Source organism: Macaca thibetana, chromosome 6 (genome assembly GCF_024542745.1).
Source record: "Macaca thibetana thibetana isolate TM-01 chromosome 6, ASM2454274v1, whole genome shotgun sequence".
In the NCBI taxonomy this organism is placed as follows: Eukaryota; Metazoa; Chordata; class Mammalia; order Primates; family Cercopithecidae; genus Macaca; species Macaca thibetana.
Window position 1 is genome coordinate 71,677,649 of NC_065583.1, and position 14,904 is coordinate 71,692,552.

The 14,904-nt window shown below is 37.5% G+C and overlaps 2 protein-coding genes across 4 annotated transcripts in view; both read right to left on the reverse strand.

The window, feature by feature from the left end:
- LOC126956139 (uncharacterized) overlaps positions 1 to 14,904 on the reverse strand; it is a 604,199-nt gene that overhangs the window by 159,561 nt on the left and 429,734 nt on the right. The window lies entirely within an intron of this gene.
- The window catches only part of MAN2A1 (mannosidase alpha class 2A member 1), a 175,378-nt gene that overhangs the window by 3,405 nt on the left and 157,069 nt on the right, over positions 1 to 14,904 (reverse strand). For all 3 annotated transcript variants that reach the window (XM_050793036.1, XM_050793037.1, XM_050793038.1), the window contains 2 exons: positions 11,253 to 11,447; positions 1,068 to 1,178 (listed from right to left, as the gene is read on the reverse strand). In XM_050793036.1, the coding sequence (XP_050648993.1) occupies positions 1,068 to 1,178; positions 11,253 to 11,447 (306 nt within the window). The remainder of the gene's footprint in view (positions 1 to 1,067; positions 1,179 to 11,252; positions 11,448 to 14,904) is intronic.

Here is a 14,904-nt window from a genome sequence, read left to right on the forward strand (position 1 = left end):
CAGAACCAAGTATACTTAGATCATCAACAATAAGATAGAGTGCAAATACAGTATAATAAAAAAGTAATAAAAATATCAGTGCTTTCTTGGCATCAACTCCAAGCAGGGTAGGGTAAAAGAAATGTAGAAGCTAATCTATCTAAGTAGGTTTAGGGCTCCTACCACATTTTTCTTTTCTTTTTGGACCCCACACACGCTAATTTGTAGGATTGGAACTGAATCACTTGAGTCTGGTCTACAGCATTATTTATGGGGTTTTGGAGGAAAGTTGGGTCAGCTGAGCTGCCTGGTGAGGCAGACCTGCCTGTGTGCCCAAATCAGCCCAGCTGCCTTCTGTGAGTCATGGCCCTTTCAGTGACAAAGGCAGGAGATTGGAGGTTTGTTTCCTTCCAAGGACAGGCTTGATGGAACTGCCAGAAAGACCAACTTGAAGAGAAATAACAAATAGGCAGCCAGCAAGCTGTGTTCAGACTGAGGATCTGTTTGGCCTGCACAGTGTTGACTCATATGCAAATCTGCATTAATCAGAAGACCAAGACCTACATTTATTTCCCAAGGGAAAACAACTGATTGGTGCTACGTACGGCTGCCTCCTGGGCTGTGGGTAGATTATCCTACTAGCCTACAGTCTCAATTTTCCCAGTTGCTTCTTTACGGCTACCTCTATAAAGCTTCAGTTACTATAAACTTGCCTTGGCCTCTGTAGGACTTAGGTGTACCAGTGCTGAACTAAATGATATGTGAGCATGTATGGTTCGGGGGAGGAGAAAACTGGGGGACTGGGAACAAGGCACTTTGTAGGCTGGAAATAGAAGGCCGAGGAAATGACAAGAGCATTGCCTTCAAATGTGCATAAACTCCAGCTATGCCTTTTGATGCTGACAAGGAAAGCAGGCTGAAGTTTTGAGAAAGTGTATTTTTCAGATGGGGAGATTCAAACTAATTTGCAGACTGATGAAACTGAGACAGTAAAGAGGCAATGAAATATGATCTTATTGTCAAGATTCTTTGCAGAAAGAGATTTCAAAGCACATTAACAGTAAGCAAAAATAACCTTTTCAACTTACCTTTCCCTGAGTAGTAGAACAAAACAGCCCTGTGCCTTTGCTAGAGAACCGACAATCAAACCCTTTTCTGTGGAGGATTAAAGCTGCCTCATTGGAATGCCCACTGCCCACCTGCAAATGAGCAGAATGGAGTCACACCGCGCAGACAATAAAGCAAATATTTACAGTACTTCACACACCACTCTCTTGATGTCAGCATCCAAAAGCACATTTATTTAGCAAGAAAGTTAGGCAAATTCATTTCTCCTCAGGTCCATGCTCACTGTCCATTCACCTGCTACCATCCTCTCCTACCTGTACTGAGCCAGATGAGATTATGTTCTAAGGTTACTTGTTAGGTAACCTCATGCCTTGGTTTCTCCTATAATCTTAGGTTTCCTTATGTCCATATATTATTTGTTTTATCAAAGTTTCTTCAAATAAAGCATTTTGTTTTCATCTTACTTTTTGAACACACACGTCAGTTGAATAAACTACACCTGAACTTAGTCCTTATCTGGTCATTGAATGATATACCATCTAACTTAGAAGCCACACACGCTTCTTTATTGAACACTAATTTTTGCTAACTGCATTCTTAATCTTTGATGTATTGATTCATTATTTTTATATTAGAGCTATTTAAATTTAGTTATGCTTTCACTTGGTAGGCCAGCTCACATTTATCAGTTTGATGTATCATTTAAATTGATACTACAGAAGCTATTGTGGATGGGCAGGCAAAAATAAAAATATCCACATGACAAGTCAGCTAAGAGGGTCAGTATACCTTTTCTCACAATAAAATTTCTCATATCCATTTAAGTATCAATGTCATGAATGGTTCAGGCCTCTGAATATTATAAAATACAATTATCTTAATAAATTTTATGTTTCGAAAAGTTGGAAGGTGTTTATGATAAGACAAATGAATTTAAAATCCCTGGAAAAATTAAGAAACATACGGTTTTTGAAAAAAAGAGTCATGTGCTGCTTAGCACTGACACTGTGATAAAACTGATTCTTTCCTCTGTTCTCTGGTCACAGACAGGAATATGCCCAAACTCTTGATCATCCTCACCAGGGGATAAGATTTTTTAATGTACTAAAGAGACATCTTTCCTGAATAGCTGCCAGAATCTCCACCACCGATTTGATTTTAATGTGCCTGAACGGTTTAAAGCTGTCCTCACCTCAGAGTCTTGGCTGGAATAACCTATGTTATGATGTTTCACACTGATATTTTGTAGTGGTACTACTAAGATTTTGTTTGAAGGAAAAGTCATTTAAGGAATTCTGAGTCATCACAAGACCAAGATACACACAGCAATTTTAAATCATATATAATAAAAATTTCTAACGCATTTCAATACATTTAAAACACCCTCCCCATGTAGTATAAAAATAAATAGCAAATCCTTCATTTATGGTATCATTAGATCTCCCAAAGAAAAACAAAGAGGACTCTATCATGTGCCAACTGTGAAACCTTAGAATAGTAATTTCTTCTTCCTAAATATCTATTTTTTCGCCTGCAAAATGGAGGTAATGCTTGTATTATTTCCTTCATGGAGTCACTGTGTGGATTAACCTGTTGAAAATACTATGTAAGTAGCCTCACGCTGCCGTGTAGGGCAGAATGCGCTAGTGCAGGAGCTGTGTAGTAAGAGTGGTTCAGAGCCTGAGTGGGGAGTCAGACACCTGGAGATTTGGATCCTTGCTCTGCAATTTGCTAGCTGTGGATTTCAACAAAACCAGGTTTTCCTTTTCCATAAAATGAAGATGAAATGAAATGAAATAGCTTAACGAAGATCTGGTAAGTGTCTGGCACACAGGAAGCCCTTAGCATAAATTTCCTTTATTGACATTACAACTTTGTAGCTAAAGACTCAGGGAACTCCTAAATTATATGTCTAGAGTCATATATCAAAATCATAACAAAGTCTGTATTCAGATTAACAGGTTAGAAACCCTCTTCATTAAGCTCTTTTAAAAGCACATATCACTATTAACCTAAAGCATTTGGCCTTTTTAACTCATGGGTCCATCCTTACTTATCACTTGATAGCATGCATTGCTACAATTCCTGCAACACATTTGCTCTTGGAATAATGAATTCCTAAGGCCTTTATAGCAACAGAAGGGGACAAAAAAAGTTGGGCGGGAAACACCTTTGGAATTCTACATTTGAATTCTACAAGGAATTTAAACCAACAATACAAAAATAGAGATAAAAGTCATAAAAATTAACTTTCACTGATAGAAAAAGTTATACTTTCTCTCAAAACTAAAATTACATCACTTTTGTAAGAACAAACTGAAATAGCAATCATCTTTGTCCAAGTTTTTAAAAAATCAAATATTCATGAAAGTATCAGTTTTCAAGCAAAAATACCTGAGGCAAAGCAGCAGTTTTTCAGTTTCAAAGTCTGTCTAGACATTTATTTCCAAGAAAACTGTTTTTCAAAGTAGGGAAACTGTGAATTTAAACTGAATATGCATGCAGGAAAACAGATACCTTTAAGTAGTTACACTGTATGCTCTAGGAGAGTAAACACATTTTGGAAGAACTGCTTTTACATTCATTAATGCATTAGTAATATCTGGACCCCATAAAACGGGAGGATGTGGGGAAGAAAATTTACAATTTTTGAAACTGTGCCAAGCACTGTGGTAGGTAACTATCTTTGTAAAACAGATTAGATCACTTTCAAGGCTGGATTACTGAAGTAAGGCTGGCATATTCAAAAGTTGCACAGAGAAAACCCATTGCAAACTTAATTCAGGGGATAAAACCAACATTCAGCTCACAGACTAAGCTGGGCCTCTGAGGCTTTTCCAGCAACTTGGTGGAGTATGGGGAAAGGTGATTTGGTTTGCAGAATGAAGCCATCAGATAAAGCGGCGCTTAGAGAAAGCTGGATCAGACCAATGACTTTTTCTACCATGAACCATTTATGTGACTTTGAGTAAACCTCTACAAATTCAGCAAGCTAAGCGGGACATGTGAAGAGTCCCTCTGAGGACTGAGGGTCAACTGCAGTGACAATATCAGTCATTGCTAATACCTGTTGAGCACTTGCTGTGTGCCATACCCTGTGCAGAATGCTTTTCATCAATTAACTCATTTTATCTCACAGCAACCTTTGAAATATTTGAGATGGTATATGAGTTTGTATTAAAATATGTAAATATACGGGAAAATCTCTATCACAAAGCATTCTCTCTTATACTCAAACAGCAATGACCACAAGTGATCCTGGATTAGCCCTTAAGTCTTTTCCCGCCAATGGTTGGGATATCCTTCTGTAGGTGTCCTATTATTACTGAGGACACAAGAAAAATAGACAGTGTATTCCCTCACATTTTCAGTGCTCCCTCTCCCTTCTTGTTCCCATGCAAGACAGTATAAGGTTCTGAGAAGCCATCTGGACTCAGACACACCTGCGTGTGCTCCCAGGACCACATTTAATGGCTGTGTGCCCTAGACAGTTAACTATCGTATCTCTAGGTCAGTTACTTTCCTATTCTGTAAGATGGGATGAAAATACTGTCTACCTTCTTAGTGTTGTTGTGAGAGCTTTAAAGTTCATGTAAAGCACTTGGCACAATGACTGGCAAACAGACAATTTTAGATATGTTATTTTTAAATATCTGAGGAATTAGTAACAAAGTATTAAGTTGGTACAAAAGTAATTGTAGCTTTGCCATTACTTTTAATAGCAAAAACTGCAATTACTTTTGTACCAACCTAAAATATCAGGAATAAGTCAAAATGACATCAAGATTTACACTCTGGCAATAAATGTCAACCTCTAATTTATAAAGAAGTGCTAATGTTTTTACCTCATTATTAGTGATAATCGCCATTGTTCATGACTGAACTATCACAGGTAAGAACCTTTACTTGTCAAGCACTCATAGGGCTTACTATGTGCCACACACTGTTCTAAGCGCTTTACTGACACTAAAATTATCTCCAATCCTCAGAACATCTCTAAGGTAAGTATTATTCCCATCTCCATGTTACTACGGAGGAGGGCGAGACTCAGAGAGTTAAGTGACTTGCTCTAAGTCACATGGTTAGAAAGCGAAGCAGACACGCTCATACCCAGGACATCTGATTCCAAAGTTTAAGCTTTTAACAGCTTCCTTCTCCTACCTTTGCACTAGCTACGAATTTGTGCTCATAGATACCTAGCCAGGAGAGAAAAGATAAAAATTATTTTTGATGTAAAATAACAAAATACTGTAAACTAAAGGAGATAACCCCTCCAATTTATGGCTGAAAAAGGGGAGTATTGACTGATGGTTCCAGCAGAGATAAAACTGTAACTTATCAAAAAATATCTCAATTCAGAAATCAAGCTTTGGAAATTGTAATTTCCTTCCACCTACCACCTATCCACCTATCCATTTACCCCACTTCAAATAGGATTTAAGGCCATTCTGGAAATTATACACATATGACAGTTTCTTCTAAGGAAAAAGCAGGTGAATAGTCCTCTACCGAAGATCTTAAGATGTGAGTTATGTCATTCTTCTCTCGTACCAAAAGAAACAGTAAACTTTTGGAAACTGTAGTAAACACTATGTGTGCACCCACCATTTATGGGGAAAAGAGGGACCATAACTTTGGCCAAATTCTCCAGGACTCATGGGACGCCACCCCCCTCACAGAGTTAGTAAGGTGCACATAGATTAAGGCACGGCTACACATCTGGTGGGAAAATGTCTCCAACCCACTCAGATTCTTTGAAAATACCTAACACTCATCTCTAGTGCATTCTAGCAGCTGGAAAGGTTAGAAAATTACATGCTTCATTATAAGTCCAAAGACAGGAAATAACCAGCAGAAATTCATTTTTTAGGGTGCTCATTAAAATGTCCAATAATAGCTATCCTGTTTTGATCAACAAGATAAAATGACAGAAAGAAAGGGAAGGTAAACGGCTGTTCTTAGATATGTACAACAAAGGAATTTTTTTTTCTCACAATTCTCACCTTTCCAGAAGCTAGGAGATCAATAAAGCACCAATCAATTCTTATAAGAAAGACAAAGTAAAATCCTCAAACTGCCTTTTATAAGACAAGAAGAGGCAGAATGAACAAGTGGAGAGATAAAATCTTATTCAGTAAGTGCTGCTGATATTGAAATGATGGTTAACTATTTGCAAGAAACAGTTAAATACAAATCAAAATAAATTACATAGAGAATAAAAAGAGAGATATATATATATCATGTTTATATAAAATAAATACGTCTAAATATAAAAGTCAAGGAAATAATCTAAAAATAAAAAAAAAAAGAGTTGAACTACATATCACTTTTCTAAAGTGATTCCAAGTAGAATGGCTCCATGAAGCTGAGCTTAACCAGCTTCCTCTTTGTCCCTCTATTCCAGGCTGAACCTGCAGCTCCAGCTTCAGAAGCCTGACTCATGATCTGTCCTCCCATGAGATCCTCCCAGCATCTTCTCTACCCAATCTCCCTTCTTCTTAAATAATGGTCCTTTCCTGATGACAAGGCTTTTGCATTTAGTATACTTGAGTGGTGTTCCTGTTTCCTAGGTTTCAAACCTTTACAGAAGCTTCTTTGTAGTATCTCAAGCTCTTCATGGTGTAGGGAAAGGGGGTGATCAAGGAAAAGAGTTGAAAGACGGGTCAACCGAAAAGGAAGGCTAATGGGTAAGTTTGTAGATAGTGGCTGGAATGGGCGAGGCCACGCAGCATGTTGTGAGGCAGGGCTTCAAGAGATGTTTGTTCCCCTCTTCATCTGAATACAAATATATGGCATATAATCATTTCCAAAAATTGATATAAAGCAGAAAAGCAAGATATGTCTGTCTAAAAGCAAGATATGTCTATACAAAAATGTAAACTCATCTACTAATATAGAGGATTCCCGGAAAGCTTGGACTTTTACAAACAAATGTAGTAATTCTAAAAAAGTCAAATGCTACCCTCTGAGGCCACACACAGCACTGAGATTCAGAGGCCTGGCTGTAGGTCTGATTCTGCCATTTGCGGCTGAGTGATTTTATTTTTATCATTTAACTTAGCTCTAACTCTTACTTTCCTAATTTAGGAAATGGAGATAACTCAGCAATTTCATCAGAAAAATTTCTAAAAATTATGAATTCCTAGGCTCTCCTCCCCAGCCCTATAGAATCAGAATCTCAGAGATCTGGAAATTTGTAAAAGTCTCTATGTTTAAAATCTCCCCTGTGTGATCCAGACACAGCGAATCTGAGGACTAGTAGTTGAAACTGCTGAACCACCTCAGTGGGTTATTATACCTGCAGCCTGCAACTCGCCTCCCTCACTGTTCTTTGAATATATAACCCCTTATCCCAGGAGTCAAGAAAACCAACTGAGGTTTAGAACTGAGAAACCTTTAGACAGCGGCCCAGAGGAGGGCCAAGCAAGGCAATCTCTATCATGGTGCTGTAGGAGCTGGTCAGGCAGGAAGATATGTGTCCTTATCATGCTAAAGTGGCCTTCAAACACATGTCTCATGAAATACTCTGGTGATTAGGAAAATGCTTACTTAAATACAAGGCAATGCAGACTTCAGGTCTTGCTTGGAACCTATGTCTATTTTGACATTATTTCAAGGGGAAAAATGAGTTGCATTCTCCAAATGAACAGCCCATTATTGTACATTGGAAGCTTCTAGCTCACAGAAACAGGAACCCAACCAAAATGCTTAGGTCTGGCTTCTGCACTTATTCATTGAGTTATTTTGGTCTTTCTTTTAGTATGAGCATGGAATTACACTGGACACTTGGTAAGTACAGCTTTCTTTGAATCAATACCCACAACAGTTCCCTTCAATGATTATCTTTCTATTATCAGGTTAGGGCAATTCTTCAAAGAAGTGGTTTTGAATGGACCAATCCTTCCTCTTGGATTACTAGCGGGCTTTTAAACAACTGTTATAAATATGTGCTAAGAGTCAAAGGCTAACACAGGAACTGGCACCAACTGATATTATATGATAATGCAAAACTCTCAAGTATTTAGTTATGATTATGTGCCAGCATGGTGGTTATCAATAGGCATTATTAACATTTCAGTTTTTAATCCTCTTGGTCAAATCTTTATGTTGTTAAGTTGCTCTCTATTCCCTCTGCTAAAACCCCAATCTGCACCCAAGTTGGAGTGTCATTAGGATAACAAGGTATGTTTACAAAGTGCTTTTGTTTTCAAAAGGCTTTCACAATAGGATTTCATCTGTTTTTAGCAAAAGACCTGACACAGCAATACGTGACATTAACCTCATGTTATAAATGGTAGCTGAGTCAGCAGTCACTCAGCCCACAGGTAGGGAGGGTGGCCCACCTGTCCAAAGGCATGAAGAACAACGGGAAGCCAGGTGGCTGCAGTGAGTAGAGGCCAGGCTGCAGAGGGCCTGAATGCTCAGGCCAATTCCAGAGGCAATGGGATTTTTCATCTGAGAAGGGATTAGATTTGTATTACAAGAAAACAGTCAAAAGCAGGAAGGATATGAAGAAGTGAGTGACCACTAAAAAAAGGTGACATAAAAAACAAGTTCCAGGCTTTGCTTACAGAAGGTAAAACCCTATGCTCACTGACTCTAGTCAGCTCCAGCTGCTTCCAGAAAACAATCGCATTTAAAACAACTACAGTGGAGGAGCCACCTAGAAGTGAGGCTAAGGGACAGTGACCACCCATCCTCCCCAGAAGCTTCTGGGTTCTTTAGGTTGCTGATGTCCTCTACCATCTGTGCTGGGCGGTGGTAACCTGAAGCCCAGAGTATTTGATGCCCTCTACTCTATTCTTTCCATTTCTTTTAACCCATTAATTTATGACATGACACCTCAGGGAGCCAAAATGTAGACCTACAAAAAAACCACAGCAGAATCCTAGAAAAAACATCTACACAATTCACTGATTCAAAGTAGTTTTTGAGATCCTTTGTGCAGGCATTGTTCTTTACCAGGATATAGCAATGAATAAAGGACAAGCACAGCTCTCATGGAGCTTCTGTTCTGGCCACATATCTCTCCGGCCTCAGGGCCTTCACACTTGCTCTTTTCCTGGAGCACTCTACCCCCAGAAATCTGCAGGAGTTTCTTATTCTCTGACCCTCTTCAGATTTTTACTCCATTATCACCCCTGTGAGGCCCTCTCTACACACCTTAATCAAAATTGTGTTACCTCCTCTGAATGGCTCTTCACTTTTTACTCCTTCATAACACTTAACACCATCTAACATATATTTCTCTTACTTTTTCTTATTTTTCTCCTCCCATTAGATTCTAAGCTCCAGAAGGGCAGGGGCATTTGTCTGTTTTGTTCACAATTGTATCCCTAGTGCCTATGGCAGTAACTGGTATGTAGCGGGTAGGAAATAAATCCTGCAAGTTCACTCATCATTTTAAAAAGCCTTTCCATATATATATATATACACACACACACACACACACACACGCCTTAAGCATTTGCTTGTAGTCATTATTACAAGTCATATATGTTTGCCTGCATAGCCAAGCATAAGTTCCTTATCTCTGAAGGAAACCAAAATACTTCTCTCTCAAAAAACTGAGGATTGTTGAGCTGAAGAAGGAAAAAAACCAGGGGGCCATTCTGTCCCTTCTTCTGCCTGCTTGATGGCAGGACAGCAATTTACAAATACAAGGGGTCTTCAGCCCTGCCTCTCTGCCTTTTCTTGTCTAAAGACAGGCCCCTTTACAAGGCTTGCTAATCAGCTGAGACAGCAGTGCCAGAGCATCTAGGAGCAGACTTCACTCTTCCCATAAATTTATCCTCCCACATTTTCCTGCCTTTTGGAAGCCTGAAGATGCTTTCTTCTTTGTCTTGTCTCTAGAGGATTTATGGCTGTTTGTTAAAACATTATTTAGGCAAAGTCCCAAAACCACTGCCTTGGGAAAAATACACTTTTGAACTGAGGCCTCTCTCAAGTGACGGGTACAGCATGTACAATATACTATTGCTATTTTTCCCGTTTATCTGACCTTTATTTTCAAAAGTGTCTCAACTAAAAATCTATAAAGGAAAAAAAGAAATTATATTTTTTATCCTGTATCTTAGACATAAAGTTGTAAATCTCTAACGTTCAAATTATAGGCATTTATCCTTACTTTATTGCTTTAGTTCTTTGTTCTAAATTAAACATTTCTCACCTTTTATATGTTCTTTAAACATGAGCATCCTCTTCTTTTCATACTTAGGCCTTTACCATGAGGTATTTTCCACAGAATCCATAACCACTTACTATTTCTAGCTAAATCTATGTCAATTTGCAATATCAAAACAGCTTTGCAACACATAAGAACAATGTCAAATGTCTAATTCTTGTTCTTTCCAAATGCTATTTTTTTGATGTTAAAAACAGGTATGTATATAACTGCAGTCTAACCAAATTAAATTTCATACCTAATAAAACTTCCCCATGCTTTTCCTCTAATATTTCTTCTAAACAGTTGGTTTTCTAATGGGAAACTGAGTTGCAGGGATTCTCAAGAGAAAGGTACGAAAATGCAAAGTCTCTGATACAGAAATAACTAAGTACTATTTCTCTAGCTTCTGAGAGATACTGTCTAATAAGGAGAAATGAATGGGAAAAGTCAGTAGTGCTAAACTTAAGGCCCAGATTGTCCACCTACTAATGATATTTCCTGACCTGCTTGCCATACAGAATTTAAGAGTAAATTAGTATCAGGATATGCTTTAAAATACAGAGCAATAGTCAAATGAAAGGCATGAAGCTTTCGGCTAAAGGTGAAGCCCTGTTAATAATTCCTCAAAACATAATAAAGCATACTTTTTTCCCCTTTCCTTACCCCCTTAAAACAAGTACATAACAAACAGTAATTTTGTATAAGACATATTTTGAGGCCGGGCGCAGTGGCTCAAGCCTGTAATCCCAGCACTTTGGGAGGCCGAGACGTGCAGATCATGAGGTCAGGAGATCGAGACCATCCTGGCTAACACGGTGAAACCCAGTCTCTACTAAAAAAAATACAAAAAAACTAGCCAGGCGAGGTGGCGGGCGCCTGTAGTCCCAGCTACTCGGGAGGCTGAGGCAGGAGAATGGCGTGAACCCAGGAGGTGGAGCTTGCAGTGAGCTGAGATCGCGCCACTGCACTCCAGCCTGGGCGGCAGAGCGAGACTCCGTCTCAAAAAAAAAAAAAAAAAAAGACATATTTTGAGACATACCTTTGACTGTATTGTTCTCAGATTAACCAGATGAATGTCACAAGGCAAAGATGACTGTAATGGAGAGAATTCACCTTGCAGATCAAGGGTAGGTGAGGAGAACTTATTTGTCATTGGAAAGACTGGATGATTCATGAAAGAAGAAGTTATGTGGCTAAGGAGAGAAGGATAACTGACCGAATTCTTTTCTTCTTCCTATCAAGAAAAAGCAAAAATGTTTAAGAGGTCTGTATTTCCAGTTCTCATCACATTAAAGAACTATCTGAGAAGGTTTAAATATAAAAATATATGAATAATTTGGTTTTATTTTATAAATAACAGTCTTAGAAAACACTCCATAAACTATCAAGTTTAGTTGTAAGCAATACAAGAAAATAAACAGTGCACATCTAACTCATATGTTTAAAATATCTCTCCCATTGATTTAATACTAAAAATACTGAAAACATTTCCTACAAACATTTTAGGACAAGGCACACCTTTTTATGAAAATTATCAACCTATCACAAAACTCTCAAAGTATAAGGATTGGGCTGTACATAGATTATATGTTATGCATCATCAAATATTATCTCCCTTCTCAGGTTTCATCCACCATATTCTTGTGGTTTCATTTATACACCTTAACAAGACCATAAAGGCACGTACTGATTCAAAGCTAAAGTCCATCCATGTTACCAAATGATAGGAACTAAATGTTACCCAATAATAGAATTTAAAGAAAACAAAACTCTCAAAATAAATCCAATTTTAAAATATAAATAACACAGGTGGCATGCCTAGATCATCTGATTGTTTTCTTTCAACTTGGTAAATCAATGCCCATTGTTTCACCTTTATTCCAAAAGTAGAAGTGTTAAATACATTACTGAAATTATCACACACTTACATAGTATATGATTATTCCATATAATTTAAAATGCTTTAGTCTTTGCTGTGATATATGGTTAAAGGCAACACTTCTGTAGGTTCAAACATTAAATAAGCTACTAATGTTGGTAGATTAAATATGCTAGACGACATAGAATCTTAACCAATAATGCCTAAGGAGTAAAAACAGACACAAATAATTTAGAAAATAATTTATGCAGAAAGGTCCTTTGATCACCTGTTATATTTGAACCAAATTTAATTTTGTATCTTATTTTTTTAAATGATTACTCCATTGATATCTTCTGATTTTGCATCCTTTTTGTAATATAAGGCTCAGATAAAAGGCTTGGCTACTGATCTGTGTGAAAAGACAGGATTTATAGAGATATAGAGCTTAAAATTCAGAATGTCAGATTAGCATTGCACAGAAGGGTGCGAGCAAAAAGTGACTAGCATCGTGCCAGAAGCTAACATTAGATGTCATTACAATTCAGACCATGGAGAGAGAAAAAGAAAAATTTAAGACAGCAGAGGGACACTGCAATATTAAGATACTGACAAAAAATCAGGTCTGAAAGAATTGTAAAAAATGTATCCATTCCACATTTTTTTAAAAGAAAGATTAAATAAAGCATATAAAATAATATTCTCCAACAATACTGAAATTTAATGCAGCTTGTAGAATAACATGAATAAAAGGAATAATTTCAACAAGATATTTTAAATGTACTCTCCAAGATCAAAGAACTTCATAATCTAGGTTAGGATTGCTGACAAAGTCACTCACGAGTAATAAAACACAACAGATTGAAACAGAAAAGAAAACAAATTTGGGAAGTATTAAGTCCACTCTAGGTCAAGAAACATTCAGAGAAAGCTCTGGCTTTGTTCTACACTCTTGGAGTAATTCCTCGCCACTCCAGTGAATAGCCAGAACACTTCCAGATTAATCTTCTATACCTCAGAAACAATAACGTGCATATATACCAATCCTCCACATCAGATTAGTTCTTCCTAACCATTGGTATTTCCCCAAATTAACCATACAACAGAATGACTTAGGGTACCTTTAATCAACACAGATTCTTGGGTCCTATCCCAAATCTACAAAATCTTGAGAGGTGGGGTCCTGAAAATGCAAAGCTGAAAAGCCTCCCCAGGTAAATTTCATGGAGTCAGCCACACACTGCTCTGTGACCCTGTGCTGGGAACTGCCACCCCAGACATCCAACCTTATAGAGAAAACAGAGCTCCCTTTAGAATCAAAAGATAAGCTTTACCTTTTAACTACCTTTGCATTAAAAAAACAAGATTCAGTTTCAAAGACATTTTGATGGGCAGTCTTTTAAAAGGAAACAACGTCATGGATGTTAAGGACTTCAAGAATTTAAAAACTGTAGTTTACTATCCTTAGCAAGCTAAGGAAGTTTAGAAAAGAGTTGTGGTTCACTACCCTAAGAGCACCATGAACAAATAACACCGCCAGGTTGGAGTGGCAAAGTCTCACCCAGGGTTCCGCCATTCATGTACTTTCTTATCATATTTTACAGCAACAAGAGGCTCAACAAGATATTAACTGTTGAACCATCGATATTTAAATTAATCTCTACAAAGGTTACCTTTCCACTCTAAGTCACATGATAAACCCAAAGTTTTAAAAACATGTTTTCTACAGGAAAGTTTATATGTTTAAGTTATAAATGAATCCCCCAGCCTTGTACTTAACTAATCTAGTACTATAAATCTTATTTAATTTATTGTTAGTTGGAAGGCTTCAGATAGTGTAAGTGTAGCTTTCTCTCTGCAGCCTGCCTGACATTAAAGAAAGTTTCTAGCACCTTCTGATCTAAACCACACAAAGTACAGCTCTTCCTCACTGGGTTCCAGCCCTTATTCCATAAGTCAGAACTTCCTGCTAGACTCCTTGGTGCCCTTAATTAAGCTCACTTTGAGTTAAACGATCCTTAAACATCAAAGGCTTCTACTTCATTTACATCAAATTCTGTTAAATTATGGTGAGATAGTAAGAGACCATTTTTAAAGTTACCTTTGTTTATTCAGTTTGACTTGAAACATGGTGGGAACTTAATAAGTCTGTTGAAGTAAATCTATTAATTTAATAAGCAAATGCAATATAAATAAATGAAACAAGAACACTAGAGAGAAAGGGTGGGGTAAAAAGACAAAGGAGATAAAATGAAGAATAATGCATTGAATCATAACATTTAGAGGTAAATATCTGTAGCCCAGGACTGAAGACTATGGGGCAAATTTGAAGGTACACATTTTGGTAGGTCTGTATGGTATTGAAAAGTTTTTTTTTTGTTTTTAAGCCAACTCTTTAATAAAAAATTCATAATAAAAAATCAATCCCAAAAAACCCAAAACACATTTTTTGTTTTTTACCCAAGAAACTGGAAATTTGTGTCACCCTGGGCAGGCATTCAGTCCCATGTGGAAACAATCAGCTGGAGCTGAGTTGTGGGTCTTAGTGGGATATGTCCTCAAGTTTAATGTAGATCTTCTGGTCACCTAAGTATTTACCCTTATCGTTGACCTCCCTCATGCTGTCACTTTTCTAAACCATATAAGCATTTAAGATTTTAATCTGATCTCTCCCAATTTCTTCTCCTTATATTTAAAGGTAAAACAACACAATTTTAACACTTGAACATTTCCAAGGTTCCTAGCTCAGTGCCTTATTAACCAACCAGTAGCAGGAAAGGGGTAAGGATAAACGGTCAAAGAAACAAATCCTAAAGCCATCAATGCCTGTTTT